The sequence below is a fragment of the Microcaecilia unicolor genome, chromosome 3, assembly GCF_901765095.1.
Source record: "Microcaecilia unicolor chromosome 3, aMicUni1.1, whole genome shotgun sequence".
Taxonomy (NCBI): Eukaryota; Metazoa; Chordata; class Amphibia; order Gymnophiona; family Siphonopidae; genus Microcaecilia; species Microcaecilia unicolor.
The window spans coordinates 107987412-108005074 of NC_044033.1; the positions used below are offsets into that span (position 1 = coordinate 107987412).

At 45.9% G+C, this 17663-nt stretch overlaps 1 protein-coding gene across 2 annotated transcripts in view; it reads left to right on the forward strand.

Moving 5' to 3' along the window:
* The window catches only part of RRBP1 (ribosome binding protein 1), a 193657-nt gene that overhangs the window by 55162 nt on the left and 120832 nt on the right, over window positions 1–17663 (forward strand). For both annotated transcript variants that reach the window (XM_030196260.1, XM_030196259.1), the window contains exon 3: window positions 7674–7822. In XM_030196260.1, the coding sequence (XP_030052120.1) occupies window positions 7674–7822 (149 nt within the window). The remainder of the gene's footprint in view (window positions 1–7673; window positions 7823–17663) is intronic.

Sequence of the window (17663 nt, forward strand, 5' to 3'; positions counted from 1 at the left end):
TCTGAGAGACATTTTCTATTGTGGGAAGGACTATGGAAGACAGGAGAGCTAGACTGAATCCTGAGATTGTTGATGACTTATTATTCATCCATAGATTAAAAATTATAATAGTGTTTTATAGGGCATATTCTCCCCCTCTAGAGCATACAGAGCGGGTTGTATTTTGTACCCCTGGACATTTTAACAGGGTAGATTAGGGTTCCTTGGGGTAGTAGAAGTCAGCTATTGGGGTTTGAAGGGTAGAGGGTGGTGGGAGGGGGGAGGTTGTTTCAGTTGCTCTTTGTTATTATTATTTTCTATTTGTGATTGATAGACAACATTTGTACAGTATATTATTCTTTTTTTATACTTTAATAAAAAGATTTAAATATAAAATCATAAGTGTTCGAGGCTTGTTCAGATGAGGAGAGAGCTCATGGGAATGGAGACAGAACCTGCGGGGACAGGATGAGGGTGAGGACGGAAACAGAGCTCACGGGGAAGAAGGGGACAGACTTTGTCCCTGTGTCATTCTATAGTCAGCATTCAATCTATAATGCACCCCCAAACCATCAAGAACCTTGCAAAGGGGAACAATGTAGATATTAAACAATAATGCAGAAAGTGAAGACGCCTGTGCCACCCCTGATCCAATATCGGTCCACAAGGAAACTTCAGACTTCACAGAAATTTGAAACTGTCTGTCATGTAAAAAGGACCTAAACCAGTCTAAGACCAACCCTGATATCCCACGAGCTTGCAATCTCAGTAACAACAACTGATGATTCACTGTGTCGATGGCAGACGAGATATCTAAAGCCGCCATCAAATAATCTATACCCTTATCAAAACCACATCGAATACAATCCGACACAGAAATTAAAAGTATCTTAGTATTATATTTATAACGAAAACCAAATTGAAATTGATCCAATACTTCATTTGAATCATTGTGGATATCCTGAAAACCTGATGGAACTAGGTGTGACTCAAGGACTGGGTTGAGAAGCACTGATGTAGACTCAGCTTTTTTGGATTATGGGGCCCTGTGTTTCTTTGATAGGTTGCGATAAATCACTTATGACTTAATTTTAATACTGACCTTGCTTGGACTGGATTGGCCCAAATCGTAACCTGGTGGTTTCAGAATTATATTTCTGCTTCAAAGTGTGCCGGATTTGGAATTGTTTGCGAGCAGGATTGTAATTCACACTCCCTGTTTGCTTGCAGTTCAAATGTTTACTTTTTCATAGTTGAAAAGAATGATTTACAGATGACTTAGAGCACAATAAGTTGAAAGCTTTTCTAGTGTTGGCCAGCTTTTCAGTTGGTTTTTGGGTCATGGATTTGATATGCCACCTTTCTGTGGTACACAGTAACATAACATAGTAAATGACGACAGATAAAGACTTGTACGGTCCATCTAGTCTGCCCAACAAGATAAACTCATTTTACATGGTATGTGATACTTTATATGTATACCCGAGTTTGGTTTTTTCCTTGTCTTTCTCAGGGTACAGACCGTAAAAGTCTGCCCAGCATTGTTCTTGAACTTTCCATATCTATTTAGTTATGATCAGGGCATAGACCGTAGAAGTCTTCCCAGCACTGTTTTTTCCTTCCCAGTTACCGGCGTTGCCACCCTATCTCCGCTAAGATTCCGTAGATCCATTCCTTCTAAACAAGATTCCTTTGTGTTTATCCCACGCATGTTTGAATTCCATTAGTGTTTTCATCTCCACCACCTCCTGCGGGAGGGCATTTCACGTATCTACCACCCTAAATCAAAGCAGTTTACATATTCAGTGCAGGCACTTTCTCTGTCCCCACTGGGCTCACAATCTAAGCTTTTGTACGTGGGGCAATGGAGGGTTCATTGACTTCCCCAGGGTCACAAGAAGCTGCAGTGGGAACTGAACCCAGTATCCCAGGTTCTGAGCCCACTGCACTAACCATTACGCTACTCCTCCCTGCTGGCACTGTATATTACAATCTAAGCTATCCTTAACTCCTCTCAGCTCGATTCTAAGTAAGTTTCAGTTGCCTATGGTTTTACTGTACTTTCTGAAGATTTTTCATCTCTTGGTGAAGAATAAAAAAAGTGGGAAGTGGGTCAGAGAACTAAATCCCAGACAGAGCTTTTTCCATCCGTATGACTGAGACTGTTGTCAGTGCTTTAGCATTGACCAGTTCTGAAGAGCATCTGTAGATTAAATGTTCCCAGACAAATATAAATTCTAGCATTAGGAGAGTAGATTTTGTCAGCAAAATTGTTTGGCATGCATTGAACTAGAAGAGTCTTTGGCATACCATCAACAGAAGAAGATTTATTGAATGTGCTCCATATGGGATCAATTGTGTATACTGGTGCAGGCTTGTTGCCAACACGGCTTTTGACGGAACTGGCCATGGGGGGTGGGGATGGGGCGGGGAGAAGGAATGGAAAGTCTGTTAAATAATGACCATGCAGAGCATACCATAATTTTTGCATTAAAATCTCGGGGCACCTTGACAACCCTTGGAGCCTTGAGAATGAGAAAGTGTCAGTATAAAGCTCTTTATTTCAAACTGACATGACATATAAACTCAAAGTGGAACAAATGTTTCATCACAAACTCTGGTGACACTCAAGGAAACATCCTCTGCTTTATGCATTATAAGTTATGGAAAGAAATGGTATTCCCAAATTCTGCAATTTGTACTTGCCAAAAATTCAGTAAACACTTTACATTCATATTTAGTTTAAACAACACGGTCACTAACCTCTAGCTTTCTTTTCTCTCTACCTAAATCTACCCCCTTGCACTTTTTAGGGGTTTAGTGAAATTCTGAGTATAAATTTAGGAACTTAGTTGTAGTAAAATTTAAGTGAGGCCAGTTTAGGAACCTACATCTCAAAGGGGCCCTTTTATTAAGCTACGCTAGGTGCTAATGTGCACCTAACACGGGACATGCTAAAGTAGTTTTGTTGTCTGCACACGCCAGTTGTGTGGTATTTACCTTTTCTTATTGTTTTTGAGGGGGCATATCGGGGAAAATGGGTGTAGATTCACACTAATCAGCTAGCATGTTGACATTACTGCAGTGCTAACCGCCGGATTCTATATATCGCACCTAGCGTTTCGTGCCAAAATCCAAGCATATTCCATAACAGCGTGCGTAACTTAATTGGCTCAACAAGCCAGTCAGTGTTTTTTTAACAGCACTTAACAAGCAATAATGAGCACTAATTGGCAATAATTAGAATTTACGCACATAACTTGCTAAGCATGTTCTGTAATGCACAGCGCCTAAATTCTAATGCATGGAGCCAAAAAGGGGCGTGGTTATGGGCGGCAAAATGGGCATTTCGTGGGCATTCCAAAATGTACACACTGTTATAGAACATGCACCTTCTTGCCTAAATCTACACGCCGGTATTTATGTCACATTTCCCTTGATGTAAATGGATGCGCAGAGTTGTAGGTGCTGGGATATCAACTAAGTATATTCTATTTACCGTGCCTAAATCTAGGCACTGCTTATAGAATAGGCTTAGGCGGAAATTCATTCCGCCTGGATTTTTCAGGCATCATATATATAATCTAGCCCTAACTGGTTAGCAGACCTGTGATGTGGGAGCCCTTAGCGCCTCCTAAATAGGAGGCAATAAATGTTACCGCAGCAATTTTTTAAAATGACCATGGGCTAATGCTAACATTAGCGTACAGCTACAAACAAAAGAAATAGAAGCCCTTTTTGACATCCATACTAGCAGGGCTGCCGAGGGGGGGGGGCATGGGCGTAGTTTGACTGTTTCATTTGGGGGGGGCAAAGGATGGGGCGGAGCATATTAGCATATTAATTTGCATATATATATATATATATATGCAAATTAATATGCTAATATGGAGGAAGGAAGGGAAAAAGAGCTGGCTTTTTTGGGGAATAACCATAATGAATATGTATCAGATATCAAGCCAGCTCTTTCTCCCTTCTTTCCTTCTTTCCTCCTTACCCAGCACTCCCTCTTCATCTCCAGTAGTAATTCCCCACCATACCCATACCATAACACTGTTGACCTTAGAAATGCATAGGCTCTATATATAGATCCTTCAAGAGGTAGTGTGTCATGATTTAGGCTCTACGCCCTTTCTGATGTTTTGGTGCCACCTCAGTAAGGCCAACACACAATCTCTCCACTGCAAAACGTTATACACAAACTTGTGCAAAAACACACTCATATCCTTACTAAACCATAACAGCACTAATTCCAAGGACAGGATGAGCTACAACCTTATGCGTGAAAAGGCAGAACTGTAATTACACCAGGCTCTAAAACACCAATACACTACCTAGTGAAAAAAAACAGAACAAAAAGGGCTGCAAATACTACACACTAGCAGAATACTGCACCTTGATCACACATGAAAAACACATGACACAACAGATATGACACAAGGAACTAGAAATAAAAAAATATGAAGGCAAAATACTGAACTGGAAAGTTAACTCAAGAAGTCAGACTCCACATGCAGCAATACCAGAAAAATTGAAATTTACATGCAAAATATCACAGATGCACATTTCAAAAAGCTGATATATTCCAATTAATAAATTCTGAATAAAATACTTTTTTCTACCTTTGTTGTCTGATCATTTAGTTTTTCTATTTGCTTTGGTCCCAGTGTCTTCTGTTTTATGCAGTGTCTTCTTTCCAGTAGGCTTCCCTCTGCTCCCCACCCTCACAGTCCCATCCATCTTCTGCTCCTTCCCTCTGCTCACCTCCTCTCCCAGTCCCATCCATCTCCTGCTCCTTCCCTCTGCTCACCTCCTCTCCCAGTCCCATCCATCTCCTGCTCCTTCCCTCTGCTCCCTACCCTCCCAGTCCCATCCATCTTCTGCTTCTGCTCCCCACCCCTCCCAGTCCCATCCATCTCCTGCTCCTTCCCTCTGCTCCCCACCCTTCCAGTCCCATTCATCCTCCTGCTCCTTCCCTCTGCTTCCCACCCCTCCTGGTCCCATCCATCTTCCCTCTGCTGCCCCCCACCCCCCGCGAGGTCCAGGATCGTGCAAGCCCCCCCCAAACGGCGATCTTGACTCCGTTTACCCCCTCGCTTCCTCCCTCTGGGCTCCGGCGCAGCAGTCTTCAGCCTTTTTGTGCTCCTGGCAGCGGTAGCGACGTATACACGCTGCCTTCGGCTCTGCCCCGGAAGCCTTCTCTTCTAGTTCCTGTTCCCACCTATGCGGGAACAGGAACTTGAAGAGAAGGCTTCAGGGCAGAGCCGAAGGCAGCGTGTATACGTCGCTACCGCTGCCAGGAGCACAGAAAGGCTGAAGACTGCTGCGCCGGAGCCCGGAGGGAGGGAGGAAGAGAGGGGGTAGACAGACACTCTCATCTCCGTCCGCTTCGCTTCCCTGCCCTCTCTGTCTGCGTCCTGCCTTCCTCTGATGTCATTTCCTTTCGGGCAGGACGCAGACAGAGAGGGCAGGGAAGCGAAGCGGACGGAGACGAGCGTGCCTGCTTGTTTCTTTTATTACTGGCGCCAGTCATCGTCGTTTGGGGGGCATTGCCCCCCTCGCTCCCCCAGTCTACGCCCATGGGGGGGGAGTCAGGGGGTGCAAGATTCCCCCGGGCCTGGCCTCCTGCTCTGCACTGGGGTCTCTCTCTCTGTCCTGCTCCTGATCGTACCAGGGTGATCGTGTCCTGACAGGAGCAGGAGAGAGAGAACTCTGGCACCGGGCCCCCCTTAGAGGCTGGGGAGGAGCAGACACAGGGCTTTGGAAGCCTCTGGTTTGGCTGATGGGGGCCCCCAGGCTCTGCCAGCAGAAGAAGCCTTCCTCCAGCGCTGTTCTTCATTCTGCCACATTGCCTACCATGCGGCTGCTTTTCCCCTCGTAGTTTTGATCCAGTGGGGGGGGGGGGGGGGGGGCAGTAGCGGCAGCCCTGTCCTGGGCCTGGCTCAGTCTCTCCGCAGCCCTGCATGCTAGAAATGGGCTTAGAACATAGAAAAGGCCAACGTAGAAGCTCAGTTTAGCAAATGTTAGTAGCCTAATCCCACTGAAAATTATCACCTGTACACATAAACCCCCCGGATTCTATTCAGTGTGTCTAAAGGTCCGCGCCAAGAACAATGCATGCAATTTAACAAGCTAATGAGCGCTGATAACAGTACACTTAACAAGAATAATGTGCACTAATTGGCACTGATTATAATTTAGGCGTACAATTCGCTAAGCGTATTCTATAACGATGTGCGCTGAACTTCTAACGCACGCAGGCAAAAAGGGGTGTGGTTATGGGGGGGACATGGCTGTTTCGTGGGCGTTCTGAAATTTCCACCCCTAGTTATAGAATATGGCCCAGTGCGCCTAAATCTGCGCCCTGGGATTTACACCACATTTTCTTTGGTGTAAATGGATGCATGTAGATTTAGATGCTCAAATATCAACTAAGCATATTCTATAATTGGTGCCTAAATATAGGCAGATTATAGAATGCACTTAGTCGGCACCAGTGGCGTAGCCACAGGTGGGCCAGGGCCCACCCATTTAGGGCTCAGGCCCACCAGACAGTAGCACACGTTTAGTGGTAGCTGGTGGGGGATCCCAAGCTCGGCCAGATAAAGACTTCTCCCTGATGGTAACGAAAATGCTACTCCATGATACTGGCACCTGAGCATGCTCATTTTTCAGCGCATACCTGCTGCAGACTGTCAAGGTGGAAAGAAGCGTTTTCCCGCTAGCTGAGATATTTTTTTGGTGGTGGTTTGGGTGGTGGGGAGGGGGAGAACACTTGATGCCCACCCACTTCTTGCCTAGGCCCACCCAAAATCTGTGTCTGGCTACGCCCCTGGTCGGCACTGATTTTAGAGCCAGTTTTTTAGGTGCCCTATATAGAATCTCCCCCATAATGGCTAAATGTGTATATAGGAGCATTACAGATTTTTAAAAAGTGTATTTATGTGGTCTATACAGGTGGTGACCGCAGAAATGCATGTGAATATCGGTCCCAGTAGGTTTTGTTAGACTTGACTGAATGGTATGATTTTGCTGAGTAGTAAACAGCCCATTGGAACAGTGGAAACACAGAATGGAAAGTATTGCAAAACCACTGGTTGTGAGACTCTTAATGTTCCATTTGGTGATATTCAGAGTCATACAAACAGTTCTGCACAAGAGTACATCAAGATGACTCAAGTATATTTGTTTAGCAAATGAATTAACCTGCCATAGGAAAATTGCTGCACCTCACTGAGATATAGGTACTTGTCTTGCAAAAACAGGCCTACAAAGCCTTTTTTGCCCTGCCTTTCTTTGCCAATTTCATAATTAATGGACTGCATTAACAGCTTTTTCTTCAGAGCAGCTCATGACTTGTGAATTTAAATAAACTTACGTGCATAACCAAATATACATGAACACTTGCTACAGAGAAGGGCCAAAATTTGCAGATTCTTTTTGGAAAGGAAGCAGTGCATGACAAAAACAATAAAATGACAAAAACGTTGACTTTTTTTCTGTTGTTGGCATGTTTGCATGTTGTTTTTTTTTTTTAATTATATATATTTTTTTGTACGTTGCCTCTATTTGTGAAAATATTCCTCATTTTAGTCATCAGCCTTTAGGTGGTTTCTGGCCCTCTTTTAAGTACTGCAGCTGTGGTACCTTGATTTCATTGCACAATGGGCTATAAGTGCATTGTTGTTCTTCAGTTGTTACAGATTCGGATGGCCCACTCTACCTTTCTTACAAGACCTTGGTTTCTACCATAAGCAGCACGGTGTTCAGTGAAGGAGAGGCCCAAAGGTTAGCTGAGATCTTGACTGAAAAAGCAGGAATTATCCAGGATACCTGGCACACGGTAATGTACATTGCTTTCATCCAGTTTGTGATTGATGAACTGCAAAATATGAGTCATGTCAGGTTGCATTGCATTGCTTACTTTCAAGACTTTTCATACTGGTGTTCCTGACTAGCTTTCTTGCCTTACTATTCCTTACTGTCCCACTTTGTCCCTCTGTTCAATAAATGACCGTAGGTTGGTATTCCCTAGGTCATGATTAGCTTACCTAGAATCTACACGGGGTAGGACATTTTTCTTTCTCTTCCCACTCACTTGAAACAATTTACCCCTCTCTTTACACAGCAACAGCGCTTTTAAGAGTTTTAAAATGGAATTTAAAACCTGGCACAAGCTCTCGGAGAGAGTAGCTAACTTGATAATCACCAGTGACACCATCTTCACTACTTTTGTCTGCCCTTCTATGCCCATCTCTACTCCTTCTTTCATAATTGCCTCGTTTTTAAGGATTTTATTATCTCCTCTATGTTCTATTTGAGTTCTTTCTCTAAACCCTCTGGTGTGTGTGTATTGCTTTCCTATATTTTAATGCCGTTCCTTTCCTTTCTTTGGGGCCCTTTTTCAAAGGCGTTGGAGGGCTAATGCTTGGGTAGGGTGTGTCCAATCGGCAGTACCACCGTGGTAGCGCATGCTCCCAGCAGCAATTCCAAGTTTGGCATGCACTGAATCCTGCAGTAGAAAATAATTTTTTATTTTCTACTGTGGGGGTGTTACCGGCAGTAACCTGCAGTTCGCTGCATGGTTACTGCTTCGGTAGCGCATGAGCTCTTACCGCTAGGGCTCAGGCCTTAAGTAGGCATGTGCAAGTTTTTTTTTTTTTTTTTATAAATAATTTTTATTAAGGTACCAGAACACCAACAGCATTACATTACAACGCAAATAAATAATTTCAAAGCAAGGGTAACCATACTAGCAAAAACAAAAAGGTTTGTTTTGTGCATAGAGCAGTTCAGTATGCTGTTACCTACTTCTCCATTAAGCTTCCCCTGCATGTGCCAATGATCAGTCAGTCAGTGTTCCATTCACCCGGTTTTATCATTATCTCCCTCCGTCCCACAGTAACAGCCCTTCCCCGCTACTCCCGTCCCCCCTCCAACCCCCCGCCCGCTCCCGGAGAACTTTGCGAACCTGGATTCGAAGCCACGTAAAGCCGCCACATATCTCTATATGCTTGACCCCTCTGGCCGGAGGATTTAGTGCGTTCCTCCTCCCATTGCGCCATCTGCGTCATCCTACCTCTCCACTGCTGTACAGTTGGGGGTGCTTCAATGACCCAATTCGCCAGTATTGATTTCCTGGCCAGCATTAGCGCCACACAGGCAAAGCGCACTTGTGATGGGGATAGCCCCTGCTCTTTCAAAGTGCCGTCATCTCCCAGCAGCACCACCCTATAGTACCACTCCATCTGCGTTGTCAGCAAACGCCCCAGTGTCTCCAGCACCCCCGTCCAGAAGTTGCCCAACTTCGAGCACTCCAGGAAGGTGTGAACAAGGGACCCCACTTTGTTTACACCGCACACATGTGTCGTCTTCCCATAATCCCATTCGTTTACCCTTCTCCCTCGTTATAAAAACACCATGGAGCAGCCTAAACTGCATTTCTTGTAGATTTGCACTGGAGGTTATCCTGAACGCCCCCTGAAAGCAATTGGACAGCATTCCCATAGTAATTTCCTCCCCTAATTGTTCACTCCACCATCGTGCTAAGCCAGCAAAAAAGGGCGCTGCTTTCTGTTCCCTCCCCACCGCATACCACACTGCCAGTTTATTGGCCGTTTCTGGCAATTGACGGAATATCTTGTCTAGCATGGAGAAGGTCGGCCCCTGGGACCGAACCGGAGATAGGGACGCACAGTAATGCCTCCACTGCTAGAAGGGCAGAACATCTGCTTGGGACAAATTCCATTGTACTCTTGCCTGCTCGAATGTAGGGAAAAGCCCGCCCCCCAGTGCTGTAAAATCCCCCACATATCGGCATCCATGTCGGGCCCAGATTTTGAAACGCGACCCTCCTTGTCCTGCCGGAAATTGAGGGTTATCAACTGCTGCAAGGAAGGGTGACGCACCCATCGCTCCCCCCAATACCCTTCTCCACCAAGCCCAAGCCCGACTCAAAGGGTGGAGCAAAAACCCAATACCCCCTTTCATGCTCCTCCCCCCTTGCAAAAGATTGAATGCCGACTGCTGAAGCTGCTTGTCCTGCCATATAGCCTGCGGCGCAAATTTGGAATTCCCCGAATGCAATTCATGAATCCAGCGCAGCATAGCCGCCACGTTGTATAAGCGCAAATCTGGCAAATTTATCCCTCCCTTTGCTCTATCCAGTGTTAATTTGGCAAAACCTATCCGCGCCCGTCGCCCTGCCCATAGAAAGGTTCCAATGAACCCTTTGTAGTAGGATTCATCCTTCCTCGTGATCCATAAAGGTAACATCTGTATAGCGTACAATATCTTTGGCAGCATGACCATTTTAACCAATGCTGCCCTTCCTAGTAAAGAAAGAGGGAGGTCGCGCCACTGATGACACAACTTCCGTAGACTGTCCAATTTGTCCTGGACATTTTTGCGGTATATTACTCTCAAGTCCCTGTGTAGATACACTCCTAGATATTTTAGAGTGCCCGTGGACCATGCAAGGGGAAAAGGATGCAACTGCTGGCACTTACAGGGCGATGATACCGGTAGGGCCTCTGACTTGTCGAAATTTATACGCAGCCCAGAAAAGGAGCCAAACTGCAAAAGCAACGTTATTAGTCTGGGTACAGTTTCGGTGGCATTATCCAAATATATGAGCATGTCGTCCGCAAACATATTTATTTTAAGTTCCTGGACACCCATCTTGATTCCTGTAATCTCCCTGGACTGCCGAATTTTAATAGCAAAGGGTTCAAGCGAGAGCACAAACAGCATTGGCGACAACGGGCACCCCTGCCGTGTGCCCCTTTCCAGAGAGAAGGACTGGGACAACGTGCCATTGATTAAGATCTGGGCAGTAGGGTTACTATACAATGCTCGTATGCCCCCTAGAAACTCTCCCATGATGCCAAATTGAGGAAGCACCCAGAACAAGTAATCCCACAGGATCTTGTCAAAGGCTTTCTCCGCGTCTAAACTGGTGATAATGGCATCTCCCGGCATGGTCCCCCATTTCTGCAACACCGACAAGGCCCTAAGAACGTTGGATGACGCGTATCGCCCCGGCACAAAGCCTGCTTGATCCGTATGTATTAATGCTGGTAAGATTGTTCCCAGCCTATGCGCCATGATATTCGCAAAGAGCTTTATATCCTGGTTCAGGAGTGAAATCGGGCGATACGATCCCAACAATTCCATGTCTCTTCCCGGTTTTGGGAGCACCACGATATGTGCATGAGTCAATCCTCCACCACCATCCCCTCCCGCAGTGCACAAGTGATGGCACAACTCCTGAAACGGAGGGCACAACCTTTCTCCCAGAATTTTGTACCACTCTGGACCCAACCCATCGGGCCCAGGGGCCTTTGCCAGCTTTAATCTCTTAATTGCCTGGCAAACCTCCGTTCCGACCACCGGGGCATTTAGTACATCTCGCTGTGCCTGCGTCAACTGAGGGAGGGCAAGATCCCGGAAAAAGGACTCCCTCTGCTCTCTATCTATCTCTCCTTTGTTGTATAATGTTTTATAAAATTTGACAAATTCCTCCTGTATGTCCTCTATCGATGTCACCACTCCCCGGTCGGCCGATCTAACCTTGCTGATAATCTTCTTTGCCCCTCGCTGCCGCACCAACGCAGCCAACAACTTCCCTGCCTTATTTCCCCATCGGAAAAGATTATATTTATACATATTAATGTCGTGAGCTGCCCTGGCATTTAAAATATCATTTATCTGCCTCCTCACCGCCCAGTACTCCCGCCTTACTCCCTCCTCCCTGGTGCGGATATGCTGCCCTCTCAGCTGCTGCAATTGATTAGTTAATGTGATCAATTGTCTATTCCTCTCCCTATTTAGTTTCACTGTGTAGGCCAGAATATGACCTCGCATCACTGCTTTCCCGGCTTCCCAGTATGTTATGGGGCCCACCGACTCAGGGTCGTTCTCTTTTAGGTAGTTATCCCACTTTTGCAACAGGAACGCTCTAAAGTCAAGATCTAAATAAAGGGTTGGGTTCATTCGCCACTGTCGCATCTCCTCCCCCTGACGCCAGTGTATCTCAACCCATACCAGACAGTGATCTGAGACAGCTCCATCTACTATATCTGCTCCTCCCACGCTTGATAAAAATGATGGGTCCAGAAGCAAGTAATCCAGTCTGGAGTAGACTCCGTGGACCTGTGAGAAAAAAGTATATTCATAGGATTCCGGGTGTAATACTCTCCAAATATCTAACAGCCCTAATTCACGCATCAAAAATTGCACCCCCCTGCCTTCCCAAGCAGATGTTCTAGCTTTTGCTGGCTTGCAGTCAATCGAGGGGTCCGCCGTGATATTAAAATCTCCGCCTAATATCATCTGATATCCAGCGATCGAGACCAGCTGCGCCAACAGGTTGGAGAAGAAGGAGTGAGAATACACATTGGGTGCATACACAGAGCAAAGGGCGACCTTCTGTCCCGCTACCTCCCCCAACCACAAAATAAAGCGGCCCTCCGGGTCTTGAACTAATTTATGCATGCTTACATGGAGTTTTTTATGGAATAATATAACCACGCCCCTTTGTCTACTGTTGTATGAGGACGAGACCACCTCCCCTACCCATCCCCGTTTCAACTTTTGGTGTTCAATCTGAGAGAGATGAATCTCCTGCAGAAATAAAACATCAATATGCATCTTAGCGCAGTAAGACAGAATCTTGGAACGTTTGACAGGAGAATGGATCCCATCAACATTCAAAGACCCAAATCTTAGTTTACTCATTAGTCAGCATCACTCTAGGGTTCAAGCAGCCCTTACAATATCTTGGGGTGATGTCCCAGCTCACCACCCCCCTTCTATTCCCCTGGAATACATTCTGCCAAATCCAGGATTTTTTTTTCGGTTGGGTCCCCGTTTCTCCAGGAGCATCCCCCCCACCCCCTCCCTTCCCATCTCCCCTCCCTCTCCCTCCCCCTCCCCTCCTCCAACCCTATCCCACAACATTGCTTCCCCACAACCACTCTCATCAGACTGCTCACTTCCCACATTCAGATCCCAAACATTGCACCCCCTAAGTTCCCCTTCCCTCCCCTTCCATTTCCGTAGAACTCCCTCCCCGCTATCCCCCCTCCTCCCTCCTAGAACAACCAGTGCTACAACCCTAATCAAGAAAGCTGCTCCTCTCCCCGATGCGCCCCTTATAAGGCACCAACTTCTAAGGTTAACATAAAACAGGCTAACTATAACAACTTGAATCACCCCCCCTTAGCAGAAGCATCCACCACAGTCTTCATAACACCCCCCCTCCCCCATGTGTTGTATACAGGCCTGTATAGGCTGATTGTTCGCTGCCCCTTTACTATTGCAATGAACAGTTGCGAAGGAGTCCCGTATGTCTGCCACTGAAGAGAGATTAAAAGACATGTCTGATCAGCAAGAGGCGATGTTCTCGAGTCTCCCAATAAGGTCCACTATTCCTACTTGATTCTGGCGCCAAAAGTAAGCATTCCTCTCACCAACGCTCCATTGCTGTAGTCAGTCGACAAGAAGCCAGAGTTCCCTACTGGAGAGTACCTTCTTCTGGCCAAACGTTCAGTGTCCATGAATAAGCTCTCAAGTAATCCAGATCTGTATCTCCCACTGGTCGACCACTGTGGTGCTGCTTTCTTAAGTTGCCTCTCACTTCAATTGCTCCATGAATGATTGGAGCTCCTCAGGTTTTTCCATGAATAAAACGCGACCCTCATGCAGCACTCTCACCCGGGCTGGGTACTGCAGTGAAAACTTGATTCCCTTATTAAAGAGCTGAGAGCAATAAGGAGACAGACGCCGGCGGAGCTCCGACACTCTAGGTGAAAAATCTTGAAACATCAGTAAGTTGGTTCCATTATAGACCAAACTCCTGCGCTGGCGATATTTCTCCATCAGCTGGGCCTTGTCCGCATAGTTAAAAATGCGTGCAATTACAGGGCGCGGCCTGCTATGTTGTTCTTTCAGCACTCCCACGCGGTGCACTCTTTCTGCCTTTAGGCGCTGCCCCTCCACCACGAGGCCCAGCTCTTTAGGTAGCCATGTTTCAACCAAGTCCCATAAATCTTTTTCTTTTACATTTTCTGGGACCCCCACCAACCTGATGTTATTGCGTCTGCTCCTATTTTCTTGATCTTCAACTCTGTCTTCCAGCACTTTGCACCTTTTGTCCAGCGCGATTAACTGAGTAGACATTCCAGTCGCGAGGTCCTCCTGCTGAGAGATCCGTTCCTCTGCCTGTTGTATGCGGTTCCCCTGCATTGCCAGATTCTCTTTGAGTTCGTCCATAAAGGCATGCAGGGTAGAGAGCTTATCATCCAATACCGCTGCCATGTGCTTCATAATCTCTTTGATCGCCGCCTCCTGCAGCGCGATCACTGGCGGGGTTTGGCTATTGGATTCTGCAGCCTGCTCTTTCCCGGACGCCATCTTGTCCACAGTGTTCGCTCCGCTTCTTTTTTGTGTCCGCGGAGTCTTCGGCGGCATACCTGTGTTTCCACACCCAGGGGATCTCCTCCTGCTCCACGTCGGGTCAGTGAGTACTGCGCTTTATTATTCTTCAATTACCGCGGGTCTAAATCCGCTAGTGCCGCTGTAAAAAGCTGTTTTATCAAGCCCGGGAGAGGAGAGCAGCCTCGAGTCGTCCGTTCAGGTCCCTGCCATCACGTGACCGTCGCATGTGCAAGTTTTAATATTAGCGCAGGCCCATTTCCTGGCCCATTAAAGAATAGCATTTTTCCCAGCCATGGTAAAAAATGGCCCAATGTGCCTAAAAGATGCACCCATACTAACGCAGGCCAATTTTTATTGCGACTTTGTTTATAGCCTGTACACCGCTCTGCTCTGCTAGTCAGCTAGCACGGTATATAAAGTTTTGGAAATAAAGAAATAATACTAAATAGGTACATTTAAGGCTAGATTCTATATATTGCACCGAGATTTCCCTTCAGAAATCGAAGTGTATTCTTTAAAATACTGTTTAATTTAAGTGTACTTTATAGAATATGCCGAGCACTGGTCCACGAGACTAAATTTAGTTGCGGTCAGTTACACCAAGTAAAACCTGATGTAAATCCCAACGCCTAAATTAGGCGCGGAGTGGGTGTATTCTATAATGATGCACATAGATTTTAGAAATGCCCATTCCACGCTCCTAACCATGTCCACTTTTTAACTATCCAGCTTATTTTCGAAGGAGATGGCTGGCCATCTTCCGACACAAATCGGGAGATGGCCAGCCATCTCCTGAAGCCGGCGAAATTGGTATAATGGAAAGCCGATTTTGGCCGGCTCCAACTGCTTTCCGTCGCAGAGCTGGCCAAAGTTAAAGGGGGCGTTTCGGAAGGGTATGGGAGGCGGGACGGGGCCATTATTAAGACATGGCCGGGTTCAGCTGATAATGGAAAAAGAAGGCCGGCTCTGAGGAGCATTTCGCCGGCTTCACTTGGTCCATTTTTTTTTTTAGGACCAAGTCTTAAAAAAGTGCCCCAATTGACCAGATGACCACCAGAGGGAATCGGGGATCACCTCCCCTTACTCCCCCAGTGGTCACCAACCCCCTCCCACCCAAAGCAACAACAAAAAAATAAAACCTTTTTGCCAGCCTCTATGCCAGCCTGAAATGTCATACCCAGCTCCCTGACAGCAGTATGCAGGTCCCTGGAGCAGTTTTTAGTGGGTGCAGTACACTTCAGGCAGGTGAACCCAGGCCCATCCTCCCCCTACCTGTTACACTTGTGGTGGTAAATGGGAGCCCTCCAACCCCCCCCCCAAAAAAAAATCCAGTGTACCCACATGTAGGTGCCCCCCTTCACCCATAAGGGCTATGGTAATGGTGTAGAGTTGTGGGGAGTGGGTTTTGGGGGGATTTGGGGGGCTCAGCACCCAAGGTAAGGGAGCTATGTACCTGGAAGCTATTTGTATTTTTTTTTTTAATTTTTAGAAGTGCCCCCTAGGGTGCCCGGTTGGTGTCCTGGCATGTGAGGGGGAGCAGTGCACTACAAATGCTGGCTCCTCCCACGACCAAATGCCTTGGATTTGGCCGAATTTGAGATTGCTGGCATTAGTTTCCATTATCAGCGAAAACCGATGCTGGCCATCTCAAACCCAGCCATCTCTGACATTTGGCCGGCCCCAACCGTATTATCGAAACGAAAGATGGCCGGCCATCTTTTTCGATAATACGGTTCGGGACTGCTGTTTGCGGCGCTGGCCATATAGATGGCCGCCCATATAGATGGCTGGCGCCGTTCGATTATGCCCCTCCATGTGACTTAGAATTTTTGTGCACCACGTTACAGAGCACGCTTAGCAGGTAGCGTGTGTAAATTCTAATTAGTGTCAATTAGTTCTGATAATTGCTTGTTAACATCCAATTATCAGCACTGATTAGCTTAACTAATTAAGGGGGTCTTTTACTAAGGTGCACTAGTGTTTTTAGTGTGCGCTAATATTTAGGGCACGCTAAACGTTAGTGACGTCCATACTAACGTTTAGTGCGCCCTAAATATTAGCGCATGCTAAAAATGAGTAAGAGGCCCTTAATTACACGCATTGTTATGGATTACGCATCTATTTCTGCGCGGAAATCTCACACAGTATATAGAATGTTGGGGTTAGCAGCTGTCAGTATAAGCTCAAGTTAGCAAAACTGAAGGCCATATTTGCACTCAAGTCTAGAAACGGTGAGGTCACTTTGATTGGTATTTGGTAGTGTAGGCAAAGGGAAAAAAAACTCAGTGTAATCATTCACAAAGGGGCCCTTGTACTAAGCTGCGCTATGAAATGGGTATAGCAGGTCCTTATGTGGGGCCTTTCCCATGCGATAAGCCCATTTCCAGTCCGTCCATTAAAAAGGACTTTTTTCTATTTGTTTCATTAGTAGCTGTGCACTAATATTAGCATTTCATATACAAACTACCTCCCATACATGTGGAATTTTCCATAGACCTCAACAGTGCCACTTACTGACCTTAGATTTTTCAATCAGTAAGATATACACACCCACCTCCTCATCGATCTAACAGTAGAATCATTTTCAGCTTTCGTATTAAATTTTTCTAAGACTTTTTCAACTTCTTTTGTATGTATGGATAAATGTACTTTCTTATTTAACACTTCAGTAAGATTAATTTAACGAAAATGCTCATCTCCAGATGAAGACCATAATGATCAGTTAGGGGATTACTTAATCCAACATAGACTATGTTTCGCCCTGGAGCTGTTTCAAGGAACACCCCGTGCTTTAATCGGCGCTGGCATCTCTCAGCTCTTCATATAAATTGCCCATATTTGGGTTACCTATACAGAATCTGGGGGTTATTGATTAACTTTCAAAGGCAGAGCCTTCTTCAGGTTAGAAATGAGCAAAAGATGACAAATATCAGAATATAAGTGAAATATTGAAGCTCTCCAATAACAATTTCAGAGAAAGGTAGGGGTGGGAGGTGAGATGAGAAACAGGAGAGATGAATGGGTGGTTAGAATGTGATAAAGCAGCATATTTTATGGTTTATAATGAAATAAGAAACAGATCTCTGTTAAGACCTCTTTTGTTGGCATCAAAATATTTAATCATTGTAACTTCAAATGTCTTATGTTCCTGCATTGTTTTGAAGTTTTGTCTTAGTATTCTGACCAGTGCTCTTGTCTTGCAAAGTGATATCCTGCAGAGGTGTTTCCGTGGTTTGCTTTGTGGT